We start from the raw sequence: 15165 nt of genomic DNA, 5'->3' as shown, positions 1-15165 counted from the left end.
GAGCAAAACAGCAGCCTGTAGGCTTGGCCTTTATTGAACTGTTGCAACAGGGTGTTCCCCTCACTTGCAGGAGGAGGGACCCAGAAAAATGGTGTGCAAGGTCTTATAAAGACTTTTGAAATTCCCATCCTCTAGGTCAAGCCCACCCCCAGAAACATCATGCATACAACACAGAAAGGAGGGGTTGAGGGAGGGGTGGTGGTGGTAACCTGAGTGTCCTTTCACCTGGCTGGTTCCCCCTTTCCCCCTCCCCATGAGTACTTTCCAGGTGACAAAGGGGAGTTGGCAGTTTCCTGCCCCCAGAGGGAAGATCTGATCATTGTCCTTTGTTTCAGTCCATGCTGAATCCACTCCCATATGCAAGTTCTTTGTGATCTTGATTGTCTTCTGTCTGGGATCATCAGGGTTGAAATAGCAACTGGGCAGGGCTCCTGTGGATATGCTGGGATGGTGAAGGGATTATGGCTGACCAGAACCAAGCCACCCCCCTTTGATAGTCCTTGTCATATGGAGTAAAACAAAAATGGAACAGTGCAAATCCGATGTATGGTTGATTTTTCTATGAATTTATAACAGAAGTGTGGCGTATGTAGTGTGTGAGTGTGAGAAGTTTGTACAGACTGAATGATTGGGGTGGGGGGTTCCTGCTACACCAACAAAGGTCCGTATAGTTAAATCTCTGGTTTTCCCAGTAGTGATGTACGGAAGTGAGAGCTGGACCATAAAGAAGGCTGATCACGGAAGAATTGATGCTTTTGAATTCTGGTGCTGCAGGAGACTCTTGAGAGTCCCATGGACTGCAAGAAGATCAAACTGATCCATTCCGGAGGAAACCAGCCCTGAGTGCTCACTGGAAGGACAGATCATGAAGCTGAGGCTCCAAGACTTTGGCCACCTCATGAGAAGAGAAGACTCCCTGGACAAGACCCTGATGTTGGGAAAGATGGAGGGCACAAGGAGAAGGGGACAAAGGAGGACGAGATGGTGGGACAGTGTTCTCGAAGCTACCAGCATGAGTTTGACCAAATTGCGGGAGGCAGTGGAAGACAGGAGTGCCTGGCGTGCTCTGGTCCAGGGGGTCGCGAAGAGGCGGACACGACTAAACGACTAAATAACAACAACAACAACATTCCTTTCAATGAATTTGCGCTGGTTTTGCTGCGGATATATCCTAGGTAGGTTTTAAGAAGAAGAGTTTGGATTTGATATCCCGCCTTTCACTCCCCTTCAGGAGTCTCAAAGCGGCTAACATTCTCCTTTCCCTTCCTCCCCCACAACAGACACTCTGTGAGGTGAGTGGGGCTGAGAGACTTCACAGAAGTGTGACTGGCCCAAGGTCACCCAGCAGCTGCATGTGGAGGAGCGGAGACACGAACCCGGTTCCCCAGATTACGTGACTACCGCTCTTAACCACTACACCACACTGGCTCTCTTAAATTATTAGCATCTTTCTTGTGGCTGCTTGATATGGAAAAAGCAGCGGGCAATTTTTGAAATGAAATATGCTGGTCTTTTAAAAGACTGCCTGAAATGCTTGGCCTTCCCCGAAGGAAAAGAATTGCGGCTTCCTGGGCGAAGCGGGTCCCGATTCCGCAGCTGGACACGAGCGCCCTCCCCCGCCCTCTGGGAAAGGGGCGTGGCCCTTCCCGTTGAGTGACAGCTGCCCCGCCCCTTCTTTGTTCCCCGCTCGGCTCGACAGCGCCTGGAGGCGGGCGCCAATGAGAGCCCGGCTCTATCCCAGCGGGTGGGGCTGGACACAGGCCGTTGATTAGCGTGCAGGGGAGCCACTGGGATGCGTCAGCTCGAGTGATGGGCACCCGTTTCCTCCAATGGAGATGGCGGACCTGGCTGGCGCCCAATGGCTGCCCGCGCGGGGCGGGGCCGCTCGCTCTTGTTGTCGTCCTCTGCTCGAAGCCCGAAGAGTCAAGTGGGTCGCTTCGCCTGACAGGAAAGGAGGAAGAAGGGCGGCCGGGAAAGCGACTCCGCGCCGGGCGCTCGACTAGCGGCCTCGTCGTGCCGAGCAAGCGGGGCCATGGCCGGGTCTGCGGGGCCCCTGAGGGCCGCCGGGCGGAGACGGGCCCAGGCGGCGGCTGAGGCGACGGCGGCTGAGGCGGCCACGCCCGCTTCGAGTTCCCCCCGCGGCCTGCGCTGCTCGACGGCGCGCAGCCCCTGAAGGAGGAGTAACGGGACCCCGCCCGGGGCAGGTGGGTAACGGGGCCCGGGGCCTTGAGGGGCGGGACTGCGCTTCCCGGCATGCCCCGCGCGGGGGCCGCCTCGGCGGGCGCCGTCCTGGGTGCCGCGGGGCATCATGGGAAGCCGAGTCTTTCGGAGGCCCGGCCTGGGGAAGGGAGGGCGGGGCAGGGCGGGAAGCGGAGTTGGAGGCCCGTCTCCTTCGGGGGCGGCGGGGAGTTGGAGTCCGCCCCCCCCCATCTGCTCTGGGTCTTTGACGCTCATCCTCTTCCCTCCCGCCCCCAAGGCTGAAGCCCCCGAAGCTCCTCGGGGGGCCTGGCCGGTCTTCTGATTCCTGCGCTAGATGACTCTGGGGTCCCTTCCAACTCCCCCCTCCTCCTGCGCCTCCTCTTTCCATCCCAGCCAGACGTGACTTCAGGACCCGTGTTTGCCTCTCACCCAGGCTATGCATGAGCCTCCACGGGGAGAGCAAAGCAAATGCTCGCTAGCCCCCGAGAACGTTTCTCGTGATCACATCTCCCTTAGAAAATCAGAACAGCAAAGACCCCACGAAATCTCCAGGAGGATTCTTTGGACACATTTCTAGGATCACCATTTGATCACGTAACTTTTCTCTCTTCTCTTTTAGTGCTCTTACATCCGCCTGCACCACATCCGCTTTCTTCTTAACCTCACGATTCTCCTCAGAGAATTTCCCACACAGAGACTGTTACTTTAGTTAACGTAGATCTGGAGGCCAAGTGCAACTGAGTGCATGGAATTATGGTTGGGTAGCATTTTGGGAGTTGAGGTCAAGATGGGAGATGTCAAGGCTTGGATATCACAAATCTCTCCCCTTTTCCACTGAAGTATTTCACGGGTGCTGACTAGAGCTGGGGGGGGGGGTGTCATCTGCATCCCTGCCTTGCTGGTCTTCCAGAGCCAGTGCCGGCCTTCTTCCTTGTTTGCTTTTTTGATATGCTTTGAGTATAGTGTCCCCTTGTGGGTGGGCAGCAGCAGAGCCCAACGTCTTCCGAGGTGTCAATTAACAGGCCCTTCTCTCTCTGTCACTGCCAGGAAGTTCCAACCTTGAAGCAGTAATACTGAGAATTTAGTCCAGCGCCAGGAGGTACAAAAAATGAAGCTGTTGGAAAACTCAAGTTTTGAAGCCCTAAACTCCCAGCTGACGGTGGAAACGGGAGATGCACACATCATTGGCAGGTGAGTGGCAAGGCAGCTCCTGAACTGGCCCCCCAGGGTGCCTCTCCAAACTGAGATCCACCCCCACCTCCCCTCCAGCTGAGTCTTGCCTGTCTTCCCTCAGGATTGAGAGCTACTCTTGCAAGATGGCCGGGGACGACAAGCACCTCTTCAAGCAGTTCTGCCAGGAAGGGCAGCCCCACGTGCTTGAGGCCTTGTCCCCACCTCAAACCACCGGGATCAGCCCCAGCAGGTATGCGCTGTCTCTTCCTCGCCCCACACAGACGAGGCACAGCTGGCTCATCATCACCAGCTTCACTTGGCCTTGCAGGTCGGTGGGCTGGATGAGAGTTCTGTAAGCCAGGAGAGCCTCACCATATAATTATTGTTGTTGTTGTTGTTTGTTTATATCCCACCCACCTGGCTGGGTTTCCCCAGCCACTCTGGGTGGCTTCCAATAAAATATTAAAAATATTGCCGGGGGAACTCAGAACTTCCTGTTCTCGGCTTGCTGGGGCCGATGGGAGTTGGGAGTCCAGTAACACTGGAGTCCCCCATTCTTGGTTTAATGCTACATGAAATGCTGCTGCTGTTCTCCGGAGCATCCCAGGCCCTGCCCTTTCTCAGCTGGTGCTTTGAGGCTGTTGTGTCAAGATGATTCCGCACAGCCCAGATCTTCCTGCACCTTAGCACTGGGAAAAGTACATGGCAGATTCCAAGGCCACGGCCTGATGCCCACGGCTTCCTCCAGGTGGAGGTAACTGACCACATCCTGTCCCTTGTGCGCTAGGCTCAGCAAGAGCCAAAGTGGCGATGAGGAGGGCCCCCTCAGTGACAAATGCAGCCGCAAGACCCTCTTCTACCTGATAGCCACCCTCAACGAGTCCTTCCGTCCTGACTACGACTTCAGCGCTGCCAAGAGCCACGAATTCAGCCGGGAGCCAAGTCTCAACTGGGTAAGCCCCCACCCTGCTATGATAATCTGGCCTTCAGGCCCCACACAAGTCAGCAGATCTCTTGGCCCTCCTTGTCATCCCGGGTCTCACAGCCCCACATGTGATAGCAGTTCTCCAGCACTGCTTTTTGCATGGATGCCTTCCAATTCTTCTCCACCTCCCCCCCCACACACACACTGCATTGAAAAGTGCCAGGGTCCCAGGGAGTGGCCTCTAGAGAAGGTGGAGCAGGATTTCCTTCACGTTGACCCAAGGGCTCCATCTCCCTCCCATTCTTTGCCCTCTTCCCACAGAGAAAGGGGCATTGTTTGCCCCTGAGATGCTTGGGGTGGGGAAACATCCGCCTGGCATGAAACCCCTCCCTGCGGTTGGTGGTGCTACTGAGGACCTGCTTCCTGCCTCCTAGGATTTTTGCAGACTGATGGAAAGGTTACCTGTATGGGATGGATCAGGCCAACCCGTTGGCATACCTGGTCCCTTTTCCAGCTTGGATGCCCCTGGATCCCACCCAGCTCTCCCGCTGGAACCTGCATCTGCTGTCCTGGACAGGCCCCACCTGTCTATCTCTTGGAGGATGCCCCTCTGCAGTCCAGCTCAAGGCTGGGGCTTCCCTGGCCCCTTCACCTGGTCTAGGACTGGGAGGAGCTGCATCCGTTCTGTCTACCTGAAGCCTCCCACGCTTGAGCTGCTGCAGGGCCATGCTGTAGCCACCTGGGGACAGTGCAGGGATGGTGGGGGCCAAACGTACACATGCACCCCCTCCCTCTTTGCAGCACCAGGCCCTCACCAAGCTCCCCTCTGGGTCTGTTTCAGGTGGTGAACGCTGTGAACTGCAGCCTCTTTTCTGCTGTGCGGGAGGATTTCAGCGCCCTGAAGCCCCACCTGTGGGACGCTGTGGACCAGGAGATCTGCCTCTCGGAGTGTGACATCTACAGGTGGGCTCCCAGTGCTGCTCTCAGGCACCAAGGGGTGGGTGGGTGCTGCTTTGCTAGCAGCCTGCCCTGTGGAACACCCTCACATCAGATGTCAAGGAAATAAACAACTAGCTGTCTTTTAGAAGGCATCTGAAGGCAGCCCTCTTTAAGGAAGTTTTTAACATTGTTGGAATGAAATCACGACAGACGAGTAGCAGGTGTCATCGAGAGGAGCAATGTTTTATTGCATTTTTAATATTCTGTTGGGAGCTGCCCGGGTGGCTAGGGAAACCCGCCAGATGGGCGGGGTATAAATAACAAATTATCATTATTATTATTATTATTCCGCTTTTTCTGCCAATGTAGCTACAACCCGGACCTGGACTCAGACCCCTTCGGAGAAGAGGGCAGCCTGTGGTCCTTCAACTACTTCTTCTACAACAAGCGGTTGAAGCGGATTGTCTTTTTCACCTGCCGTTCCATCAGGTCAGGGTCCCTGCCAAAGTGGCAGGTTTTGAGGCCTCCCCACCCCCTGCTCCCTGGGTCCCCTTCCTGGTCCAAAGGGCAGCTTGAGGCCTTGGGAGACATAATGTGGTGGGCTTCTCTTTCTGCAGTGGCTCCACATACCCTCACCCCGAAGCGGGAAATGAGCTGAACATGGATCTGAGCGAGGATGATGCGGAGGAGGAGGAGGCGACCGGCCCCCGCGACGAGGACGGGGCCAGCATTGAGGAGGATAGGTGAGGGGGCTTGGGGTCAGAAGCCCCTGTGGGCCTGCTCCCCCCACTGGAGTTTGCCAGAGCTGGAAAAGGCTAAGGGTCCCAGCTGGGGACAGCAGCAACTTCTGTGTGGCCTGCAGCTCAGCTGGTGGCCCCTCCTGGGAGGGAGGTGCTGGGTGGGCTTTGCTTCTCCCTGTGGCTGGAGACAAAGGCCGTGGGGTGCTGAGGACCTCCTTTCCTGTCTGCAGGAGACAAGTGATCTGCATGTGACTTCTTGGGCTCTTTTTGCGCCCCCTCTGAAGACGGCTCCTCCAGCGTGTTCCCCCAGACTAGCCCGGCATCGTCGTGTTGCTCTGCCTATTGGCCCTGTGGATGCTGCCTGACCAGCTGGTGCCTCCAGACTCCCAAGGATGCTGCCAGCCAGTCCCTTTGCCCGCCTGCAGGCTTTGGCACCCCTGCAGCACTGGAAACTTTGTCCGGTCCCCAAGAAGCACTTTTCTGTTCCAAGTGGTGTCAGAGCAAATGCCCTCCGTTCATCTGCAGCCGCAGCTGCAGCCACCATGGTGGAGAGACTGCCCCTGTCTGGGTTTGGGGCTGTGCCTCTCTATCCTCAGGACGCTGGACCTTCTCAGACTGACCCTCCCTGGAGATTTGTCCGTCAGTTTCAAGTGTCTGTGGCCCCTTTCTGCTGACTTCCAGATGCTACAACCTGCTAAAGACTGCACAACATGCAGAAGCTGGATTTCCTGAGGATGGCATCTTCCCCTCCTTTGTTTTTGACTGCAAAAGACATTGGTGCCGAGTGTCCTGGACTGGCAGAAGTCAGGGGTTGGGCACCTTGGTGGCTTGGCTGCTTTGCTTTCCCCCAAGGGCTCATAGAGTTTTATTTTTATATTCCAGCCCAAACCTCTGTGCTCATGTCTCCCCCGTCCACCCTCCCTGACCCTTTCCAATGCCAGCCTCCTTCCACTTGATGCCCACCTCTTCCTCCTTTCAGGCTCCACTCTGTAGCCCAACGGACTCATTTCTGGGTTGGTAGGAGGGAGCGCTTGGTACCTCCTCTGCTCAAGAGCTGAAGGAACGAACATTGGTGCTGGCAGAGCAGAAGGGGGCTGCTCTCATGCCCTTGCCACCATACTATGGGGCTGTGAAAGTGCCCCCCTTTCTCGCTCCCCCCTTTTTCTTGCACTGACTTGGATTCCCTCCGGGGGCGCAGGGGGTGTCTTGCCGTCTTTTCTGCAGTCTTGTGATCTGATTCCAGAGGGCTATGGCTGTAGGGGCCTCTATCCCTTGGCTTCTCATCTGGGCAAAATCACTCCAGGCCCACCATTTGGAGCAACCTGCCAAGAACAACAGGCCTGGTCCCCTGTTTGCCTCCCCCCCCCCCCAGAAAAAAGGTTGGCTTGAGAAGTAGCCTGCCGTTGGTCCCCTTGAGGCTTCCCCGCTGCTGCTTCCCGCTGCTTCCCTTGCCCCTGTGCTAGGCAGCAAGTGATTTTGGAGCACCCCTTGGCCTCTTTCCCTTTAGATCCACTGGCTTGTTTGCCACCTCCTGTTTAATTCTGTTGCCTAGCAATTTTATTGTTGCAGTTATAAACATTTTTCTCCCTGAGACTTGACATCGTTCTGTTTCCTCGAAGGAGCATCCGGCTAGGGGGAGAGGGTGCCAGAGGGAAGGGCCTGCTCTGTGACTGCCCCCCACAGTCCTCTCAGAACTTATTTGTTCCCGGGAAGCTGTAGCTGTGAGCGCAACAGGTGGGGTGTTGTGCGCTTCTGTGGGTCAGCCTCATCCTTCAGGATTGCTCTTGCATTTCTGGCCCAGCCTCTTTCGCTCTCTTTGGGGCAGGCAAAGAACAACAGAGCAAAATGATTTCTAGAATTCTCTCCCTGTCCCTGGTAAGTCTGCCTTGATATCCCAGTGGTGAATTGCATGTGTGGACAGACAGAGGGTAGTTCTGGAGGATTGAGAAATGGCACTCTTGCCCCTGAACTGGCCCAACGTCAGGGGTCTGGGTCTAGACCACAGTGTGGCTCACGGGTTGGGGGGTGGTGACATCATCCACATGCGCCAGTACTCTGAGGCCTCTTCCTCCAGCCTGCCAGCAACATGCAAAGGTCAGCCAGTCCTGGCTCACACCTTGGTAGAGGGACGTGGGGCAGTTGTATCTTCACTGAGCCTAGACAGTCAAGCTTTCAATCTAACTGGTTTGAATGTGTGTTTGTGTGTGTGTTATTTATTTAAGACAGTTATATACCATTTAATCAGTAGCATTTCTAAGTGGTGTCTAAAAACCATATAGACATTGAAGTAATAAAAGTATCATAAACCAGAACACTTCCTTAAAATGCCTGCTGGGACAAGAAAGTCTCAACAAGGGGGGTGTCTGTGTAATCTGAAGCTTGCCCCCCTCGCCTCCACTGCATGGGGTTACTGGGGGAGGAGCAGCCTCAGGCCAGAGCTGGAGGCCCCGTCTTCAGGAGGAACCTGCAAGACCACACCCAGGAAGCCAGTGTTTAGAGAAAAGGCAAAGGACCCCTGGCAGTTCAGTCCAGTTGCGAACGACTGGGGTTGTGGTGTTCATCTCGCTTTACAGGCCAAGGGAGCCGGCGTTTGTCCGCAGACAGTTTTTCCGGGTCATGTGGCCAGCATGACTGAGCCACTTCTGGCGAAACCAGAGCAGCAAACGGAAACGCCATTTACCTTCCCGCTGGAGCGGTACCTATTGATCTACTTGCACTTTGATGTGCTTTTGAACTGCTAGGTTGACAGGAGCAGGGACAGAGCAAGGGGAGCTCACCCCTTGTGGGGATTCGAACTGCCGACCTTCTGATCGGCAAGCCCAAGAGGCTCAGTGGTTTAGACCATGGCCATGTTAGCCTGTGCCAAAATTGGATTCTGGCTAAAGACCCTCTGCTTTGGATTGCTTCCATCCACTGGTGCCAACTGGGTGGGAGAGATGTTGCCAGTGGTGACTCTCAATGTTTTCCATCGGCTTCTTCACTTCTGAAGTTCCTGTTTCTCCACTGACATCTGAGAAGGGGGCAAAGTTGCAGCACTGCAAGCATTTCAGACCAGGTCTGCCTTAATTTGTGGGACATGGGGGCAGCTCCACCAAGTGCTGGGGGGGGGGAGTAATCTGGGGGACTGCGCGCTAAGCCTGAGCTTGATTTCAACCTTTATTTATAATATGTTCTCCCCACCTTTCTACATAAATCATTATCAACCAATTAACATTGCCCTCGTCCTCCCGTATGTTTCCTGCCCCAAAACAAATGCAGGCAGGTAAAGAGACTGTGTAACAAACTCTAGTGCCTGCTGGGCTCTCTCAAAAAAGCCCTAACCTCCCTCACAGGGTGGTTATGAGGATGAAATGGAGAGGAGAACCATGCAGGCCGCCTTGAGATCCTTGGAAGATAAAGGTGGTGTATAAAGGAAGGAAAATAAAGGACATCTGGTCAGCCACTGTGAGGAAAGGATGCTGGCAATTTTATATTCTTCTGACTCCTTGTGGTAGGGAAGGCTAATGGCATTCAACTGGGCCTGCCTCAGTTTCAGCTGCTGGGTTCAAGTGTCCGTCCTGGTCAGTATTCCCCTTCCCAACAGAAGTCCCACAATATTCCTTAAAAGTTTGCCCTGGCATGGGGTCACCTGTGGCACCTGAATGCTTCCTGCTCATCCTTTTCCTCTTCCTGCTGGTTCCAGGAAGTCACTGGGGACACAGACCATGGGCAGCTGCTTGATCTGGTGCCAGTGCTGTGCGGCTCACGGCCCTTAGCCTACGCTTTGTGCTGTTGCCCTGCAAGGGAGAGCTGGCTGGGGTTTCTAGGGTGCCAGCACCCAGGTTTCCAGCAGCAGTTTTTTGGAAGCATTGATTCCTCGCAACGAACAGGGAGTGCAGAGCAGAGCCACCATGGAGGCAGAGCAGAATCACTCGGGCTGGTAGCCATTGGGATCCAGCGCTGAGGGCCTTCTGGCGGTTCCCTCATTGCGAGAAGTGAGGTTACAGGGAACCAGGCGGAGGGCCTTCTTGGTAGTGGCACCCGCCCTGTGGAAGGCCCTCCCATCAGATGTCAAGGAAATAAGCAACTATCTTATTTTAAAGACATCTGAAGGCAGCCCTGTTTAGGGAAGTTTTTAATACTTAATGCTGCATTGTGTTTAACACTTGATTGGGAGCTGCCCAGAGTGGCTGGGGAAACTCAGCAAGATGGGCGGGGTATAAATAATAAATTATTATTATTAATTATTATTATTATTATTATTATTATTATTATTATTATTATTATTATTGGTACCCCTTTGCCTAATTCTCTCTCAAAGCCATCCACCACTGTCTCCTGGGGGAGGGAGTTCCACGGTTTAACTGCGCTGTGTGAAGAAGGACTTTCTGAATCTCCCAACATTCAGCTTTGTGGGATGTCTGCAAGTTCCAGGGTTGTGTGAGAGAGAGGACTTCTCTCTCTCAACTTTCTCCATGAACTTCTGTCATGTCACCCCTTAATCTTCCTTCCCCAAGACGCTGCAGCTTTTCTTCACAGGCGAGTCTCTCCATCCTCTCCTGCTTCCCTTCAATAACTCATTCCGAAAGGTGGGCACTGAAGGGGGCAGAGCCTGGTTGGGAGGCCACAGCCTGGCTTCCTGCTCCTGGTGCGTTCGTGAGAAGAAGCTCCTCCTCTGCTAACAATACGGAGCCCCCTTTTGAATTGCACCCTCTCCCCAAAGGTGCCCAGGTGTCATAGAAGGAAGACCCCTAACTCCCTCTTCCGGGGCTCTTGAGGAAACTGACCCCTTGCTGGGGTGAGAGACGGCAATCTCATCCTCAAAGACCTCCTTGGGTTGCAGGGTGGGGCAGTGGTTAGAGCGCCCTACCAGGATTGGGCGAGACCAGCATCCCAATCCCTGCTTCGCCGTGAAGCTGGCTGGGCATGACCTTGAGGCCAGTCGCTGCCTCTCAGCCTGGCCTACTTTGTAGGGCTGTTGTGAGGAGAACATGAGAAGGAAGAAAACCCATATAGAATCATAGAATCATAGAATCATAGAATCCTAGAGTTGGAAGAGACCCCAAGGGCCATCGAGTCCAACCCCCTGCCAAGCAGGAAACACCATCAGAGCACTCCTGACATATGGTTGTCAAGCCTCTGCTTAAAGACCTACAAAGAAGGAGACGCCACCACACTCCTTGGCAGCAAATTCCACTGTCGAACAGCTCTTACTGTCAGGAAGTTCTTCCTAATGTTTAGGTGGAATCTTCTTTCTTGTAGTTTGGATCCATTGCTCCGTGGGCCACCTTGAATCCTTGAAGGAAAAGGTGGGGTGGAAATGTAGCCTTATGAGGCTTTGCCCTCGGGTGGGAAAAATACTGCGCCCGGGAAAGGGAAAATGGGAGTCAACAGACACTCAAGGAATAGTTTCGGAGAAAAGGCTTTTATTTCTACCATCCATGAACTGCTAGAAGGAGCAAGTGTGATAACTCACAAAAAACATGCACGAGTTCACAGTCATTTGCACAGAGCATATATACCCCTTCTAGTTCCCTCCCCTTTCTCCTCCCTCAGGAGTCCTGCCCTGAGTTCCTCTGAGCATGAACAGAAAGCTCCTATGCTGGGACTATTGTGGACTCTTGGCACCCTTCCCAGGAAAAGGGGAATGAAAGCGTTTCAGCATGTCCAAAGGTCTTGCAACTAGAATGAGATAAGATTCAGTTCTCAGGCCTGCTTTGAACAGAGCCTATGCATTAGCTTTTTGAAGCCGCCTCGTGCTGATAAAAGAAGAACATTTGGCCTTTGGAACAGCATCTTGTGAGAATCCACAGAAAAGCTGTAGCTGTGGATTTTAGGAGACAGTTTTGAGGCCTGGGGTGATTATTGAAGCCTGGGGTGATTCCACAGACAGGATTTGGGTATCCTGTCCCTTCAGAAACACAATATATAAGTGAATAAATAGCTGGGCCAACATGCAAGTGCAGACAGGCAGGGACCTCTGTTCCCTCCTGAGGACCGGCTGGCATCTCATTGCGCCCCCTCTGGGCGTGCCAAGCCCAGCGCCCTGCCCCGAGGGCTCCCTGCGCCCGCCTGCGTTTCCTGCCCCGAGGACCAGGCCAGCCTGCCCTGCCAGTCAACAGAACGCCTGTCTCCATGGCAACGTGGCTGGCAGGTCCAGGCTCCGCAGGCCCCAGGTAAATGCTGCCAGCTGGCGGGTGGGCAGTGTGATGCCCCAGGAGCCAAAGGAGGCGAGGGGAGGCTCTCCTCCTGCTGCCACCCCCCAGGGATGGGGTTGGGCTCCCCTGGAGGTGCCGGCTCCTCCTCCCAGGCCCTGATCCTGTGCCCTTCCTGGAGGCAGCCTGAGCTGAGGCCTGGGAGGGCCTCAGGCGCACCACCACCCCAGCCTGAAATGCGTGCAGGGGGGCAGCCTGCCCTTTGTGAGGGCTTCCTGGGAGAAATGGGGCTGTCACTCTGGAAGAAAGTGGAGTTGCCAGGTGTTTGGGCCTGAGCTCCAGAGGGTGGTCCTCCAGAGGGGCACCCGCACTTTTTGAGGGGGGAGAAGCTGTGTAAGAAATGGGTGCTATAGCTTTTCCCTAAGATCTGTGTGTGTGTGTGTCCTTGGGGTCTTCTGATGATATACTGGCCTGCATTTTGTGGATTTGCATTTAGCAGGTCATTGTTATTCTGAGCTCCGCTCGGAGGGAAAGCGCATCTCGTACATTGAACAATTGATCAGGCTGGTTTTTACGTTGCTTTTAAACATTTGCATTTCATCATCTAACCTGCCCTGGAAAGATTCTGTCTGACGATGGGATGGATCTTGATATCTTATTAAGAAACATGCATCTCTTTTACCTCGCCTGGCCTTTGCCTGCTGAGACATAGCTGTCAACGTTTTCCTTTTTTTAAGGGAAATTCCCTTATTCCAAATAGGATTCCTCGTAAGAAAAGAGAAAAGTTGACAGCTATGTGCTGAGATAGGACGCTCTCTAGTTTTGATGGTAATTGGTTTTAAACTGTTTTTAATACTGAATTTTAAATGGTTGCAACCTTCCCTGGGACCTTATGGTGAAGGGAGGGTAAGAAATAATAATAATAAATCGCCACCACCATCGGGACAAAACTCATGGTGACTTTATGGTTTGTTAAAGAATCCATGGTTTAGGTTGATGTGCGATAAGACCTAGGATGGGTGGCTTCCTTGGGTGGCTCTCACTGGATCTTCTCCCCAATTCCCTATGACATGCCTACTGTTGTGGGGAATACTGAGCTGGATGTACATATGAAAAGGCACGCTACAGTACCTCCAATAAATATGGACTATAATTTGCAATTCTGCCTTGTCGCTTCCAACAGATGAGCTGAAAACCCTCTGCATTTCTACAGAAACACTCTCATGGTTAATGGTTACCCAGGGTGGCTGGGCTTTTAATAACATCATTATTAAAAAAAATAAATTATTGCTACTTTTCCAGGTTCCAGTGCGGACCCCGTGCCTTGAAAGCTGGTTCCAAGTCCAGCCTAGCAGGTTCTAAGAAGGCGTTTGGTTCCCTTTGCCCTTCAGCATCCTCCGTGTGGATCAGCTGCTCTGTTCACCCCTCCTACGAGGAGTCTGCTGTCCAGAGCAAGGCAGAACTTACAGGGATGATGGAGGCGGAACGCAGAAGCTGTAAGCAGGGTTGCATCGGGGTGGAGGTGGTGTTTATAGCAGCCCTGGGGGGTCCAGACCCTGCCCCTGGGTGTGTTCACCAGCCTCATCATGCTGCTGAGCGAAGCCAGGAGTGGTCCCTGAGGGGTGATGCTCTCAGGGGCTTGTGTGGGGAGGGAGAGACCCAGAGACAAATAGGTACAAATGAGTAAGTAAAGGGACCCCTGACCATTAGGTCCAGTCGTGACCGACTCTGGGGTTGCGGCGCTCATCTCGCTTTACTGGCCGAGGGAGCCGGTGTGCAGCTTCCGGGTCATGTGGCCAGCATGACTAAGCCGCTTCTGGCGAACCAGAGCCGCGTACGGAAACGCCGTTTACCTTCCCACCGGAATGGTACCTATTTATCTACTTGCACTTTGACGTGCTTTTGAACTGCTAGGTTGGCAGGAGCAGGGACCGAGCAACGGGAGCTCACCCTGTCACAGGGATTTGAACCGCCGACCTTCTGATCAGCAAGTCCTAGGCTCTGTGGTTTAACCCTCAGCGCCACCCGCGTCCCCCTGTACAAATGAGTACCTCCTGTAAAAAGGGGGAAACGGAACAGCACCTCACAGGGGTGTGGAGGGAACCGACGGGTCACTTGTGAGTGACATCGTTATCAACTCCCACCTTCCTCCAGCAGCCACTCGTGGAGAGCGAAGGAAGCGCCTGCGCCTGTCCTCAGAGCCCTTTGAAAATACGAAGGAGGTGGAAGCGGAGGAGGAGAAGCAGAATAAGCCACAGCCGGTACCCAAGGCTCAGCCAAGCAGGGGGTACCTGCACTGGATCAAACTCCAGAAACACCTCCGCCGCGCTCTGGACCTGGTACATTTCTTGGGGAAGAAGCCGGTCTGGCCAGGGGGATCCAGGTGTGGCAGCTGTGTCTCAGTGAAATCCCCAGCACCTGGGGATCAGGAGAGGAGAGGTGCCAGGGCACCAGCCGCTCGGACCTGCTCAGAAAACAGCACCATGCACCTGTCTCAAGTATCCTGCTGCTTCAGGTGTCCCAGAGATGTTTCCTGCCATTGCAAACAGGCTTTTGGAGGGGCTCACATGAACCCTCTTGCGGAAGGGAACATCCAGTGCCTTGAATGGTTATCCATTGGTACCTTATTCCTCTCTTCCTGCTCCCTGCAAATGTGCTCTGAATATCAGGGGCCAACAAGATGCCTGGGTGAGCCCTCGAGAAAGACCCAGGTCCCTCAGGGCTCTCCTCTCCTCACCTGGGATTCCTGGCACCTGGCCTTCAGAGGCATTTTCTGCCTCCAACAGGTGGCAGTAAAACACAGCTGTTGAAGCGAGCAGCTTTTGCTCTCCTTTTACTCCATGAATGTGGCACATATCCTTTTAAAGAAATCTAAGTAGGTGACCATGACCATGAAAGAGAACGTCAGGGCCAAGCCCTGTTGGTTGTCCTGAACTCTTCTGCCTCCCATTCTGAGCCCCCTCGCAGAAGGAGACAATATTTGCCGCTCCCTTTGCCTTAACCTGTTTTGTTCTGCCATCAAAGTGTTTCCCATCAAGGCCTCCTGTTCCCCAAG

The 15165-nt window shown here is 54.0% G+C and overlaps 2 protein-coding genes and 1 long non-coding RNA gene across 10 annotated transcripts in view; 2 read left to right on the top strand and 1 right to left on the bottom strand.

Moving 5' to 3' along the window:
* The window catches only part of LOC308593217, a 285688-nt gene that overhangs the window by 26543 nt on the left and 243980 nt on the right, over positions 1 to 15165 (bottom strand). The window lies entirely within an intron of this gene.
* On the top strand, positions 2181 to 7569 carry MAF1 (MAF1 homolog, negative regulator of RNA polymerase III). Its single transcript, XM_081205173.1, has 8 exons — positions 2181 to 2204; positions 3251 to 3390; positions 3494 to 3622; positions 4160 to 4325; positions 5139 to 5260; positions 5606 to 5725; positions 5854 to 5979; positions 6207 to 7569. Exons 2-8 carry the CDS (start codon positions 3308 to 3310, stop codon positions 6226 to 6228), a joined length of 768 nt encoding a protein of 255 aa, XP_081061299.1. The 5' UTR covers positions 2181 to 2204; positions 3251 to 3307; the 3' UTR covers positions 6229 to 7569.
* The window catches only part of WDR97 (WD repeat domain 97), a 42329-nt gene continuing 39223 nt past the window's right edge, over positions 12060 to 15165 (top strand). For all 8 annotated transcript variants that reach the window (XM_081204309.1, XM_081204306.1, XM_081204305.1 and 5 more), the window contains exons 1-3: positions 12060 to 12131; positions 13413 to 13606; positions 14268 to 14449. In XM_081204309.1, coding sequence (XP_081060435.1) covers positions 12091 to 12131; positions 13413 to 13606; positions 14268 to 14449 — 417 coding nt within the window. In that variant the 5' untranslated portion in view covers positions 12060 to 12090. The remainder of the gene's footprint in view (positions 12132 to 13412; positions 13607 to 14267; positions 14450 to 15165) is intronic.

Source organism: Podarcis bocagei (assembly GCF_964188305.1).
Source record: "Podarcis bocagei genome assembly, chromosome: 8".
Lineage (NCBI taxonomy): Eukaryota > Metazoa > Chordata > Lepidosauria > Squamata > Lacertidae > Podarcis > Podarcis bocagei.
The sequence above is the reverse complement of the archived record's forward strand: the minus strand, read 5'-3'. Positions and strand labels throughout refer to the sequence as shown.

What these genes read in the sequence shown, in the direction of transcription:
- MAF1 (XM_081205173.1), top strand. Translation starts at nt 3,308, where the DNA reads ATGAAGCTGTTGGAAAACTCAAGTTTTGAAGCCCTAAACTCCCAGCTG. An exon ending in GATGCACACATCATTGGCAG is followed by an intron (nt 3,391 to 3,493) that starts GTGAGTGGCAAG and finishes GTCTTCCCTCAG; the next exon opens with GATTGAGAGCTACTCTTGCA. An exon ending in GGGAGCCAAGTCTCAACTGG is followed by an intron (nt 4,326 to 5,138) that starts GTAAGCCCCCAC and finishes GGTCTGTTTCAG; the next exon opens with GTGGTGAACGCTGTGAACTG.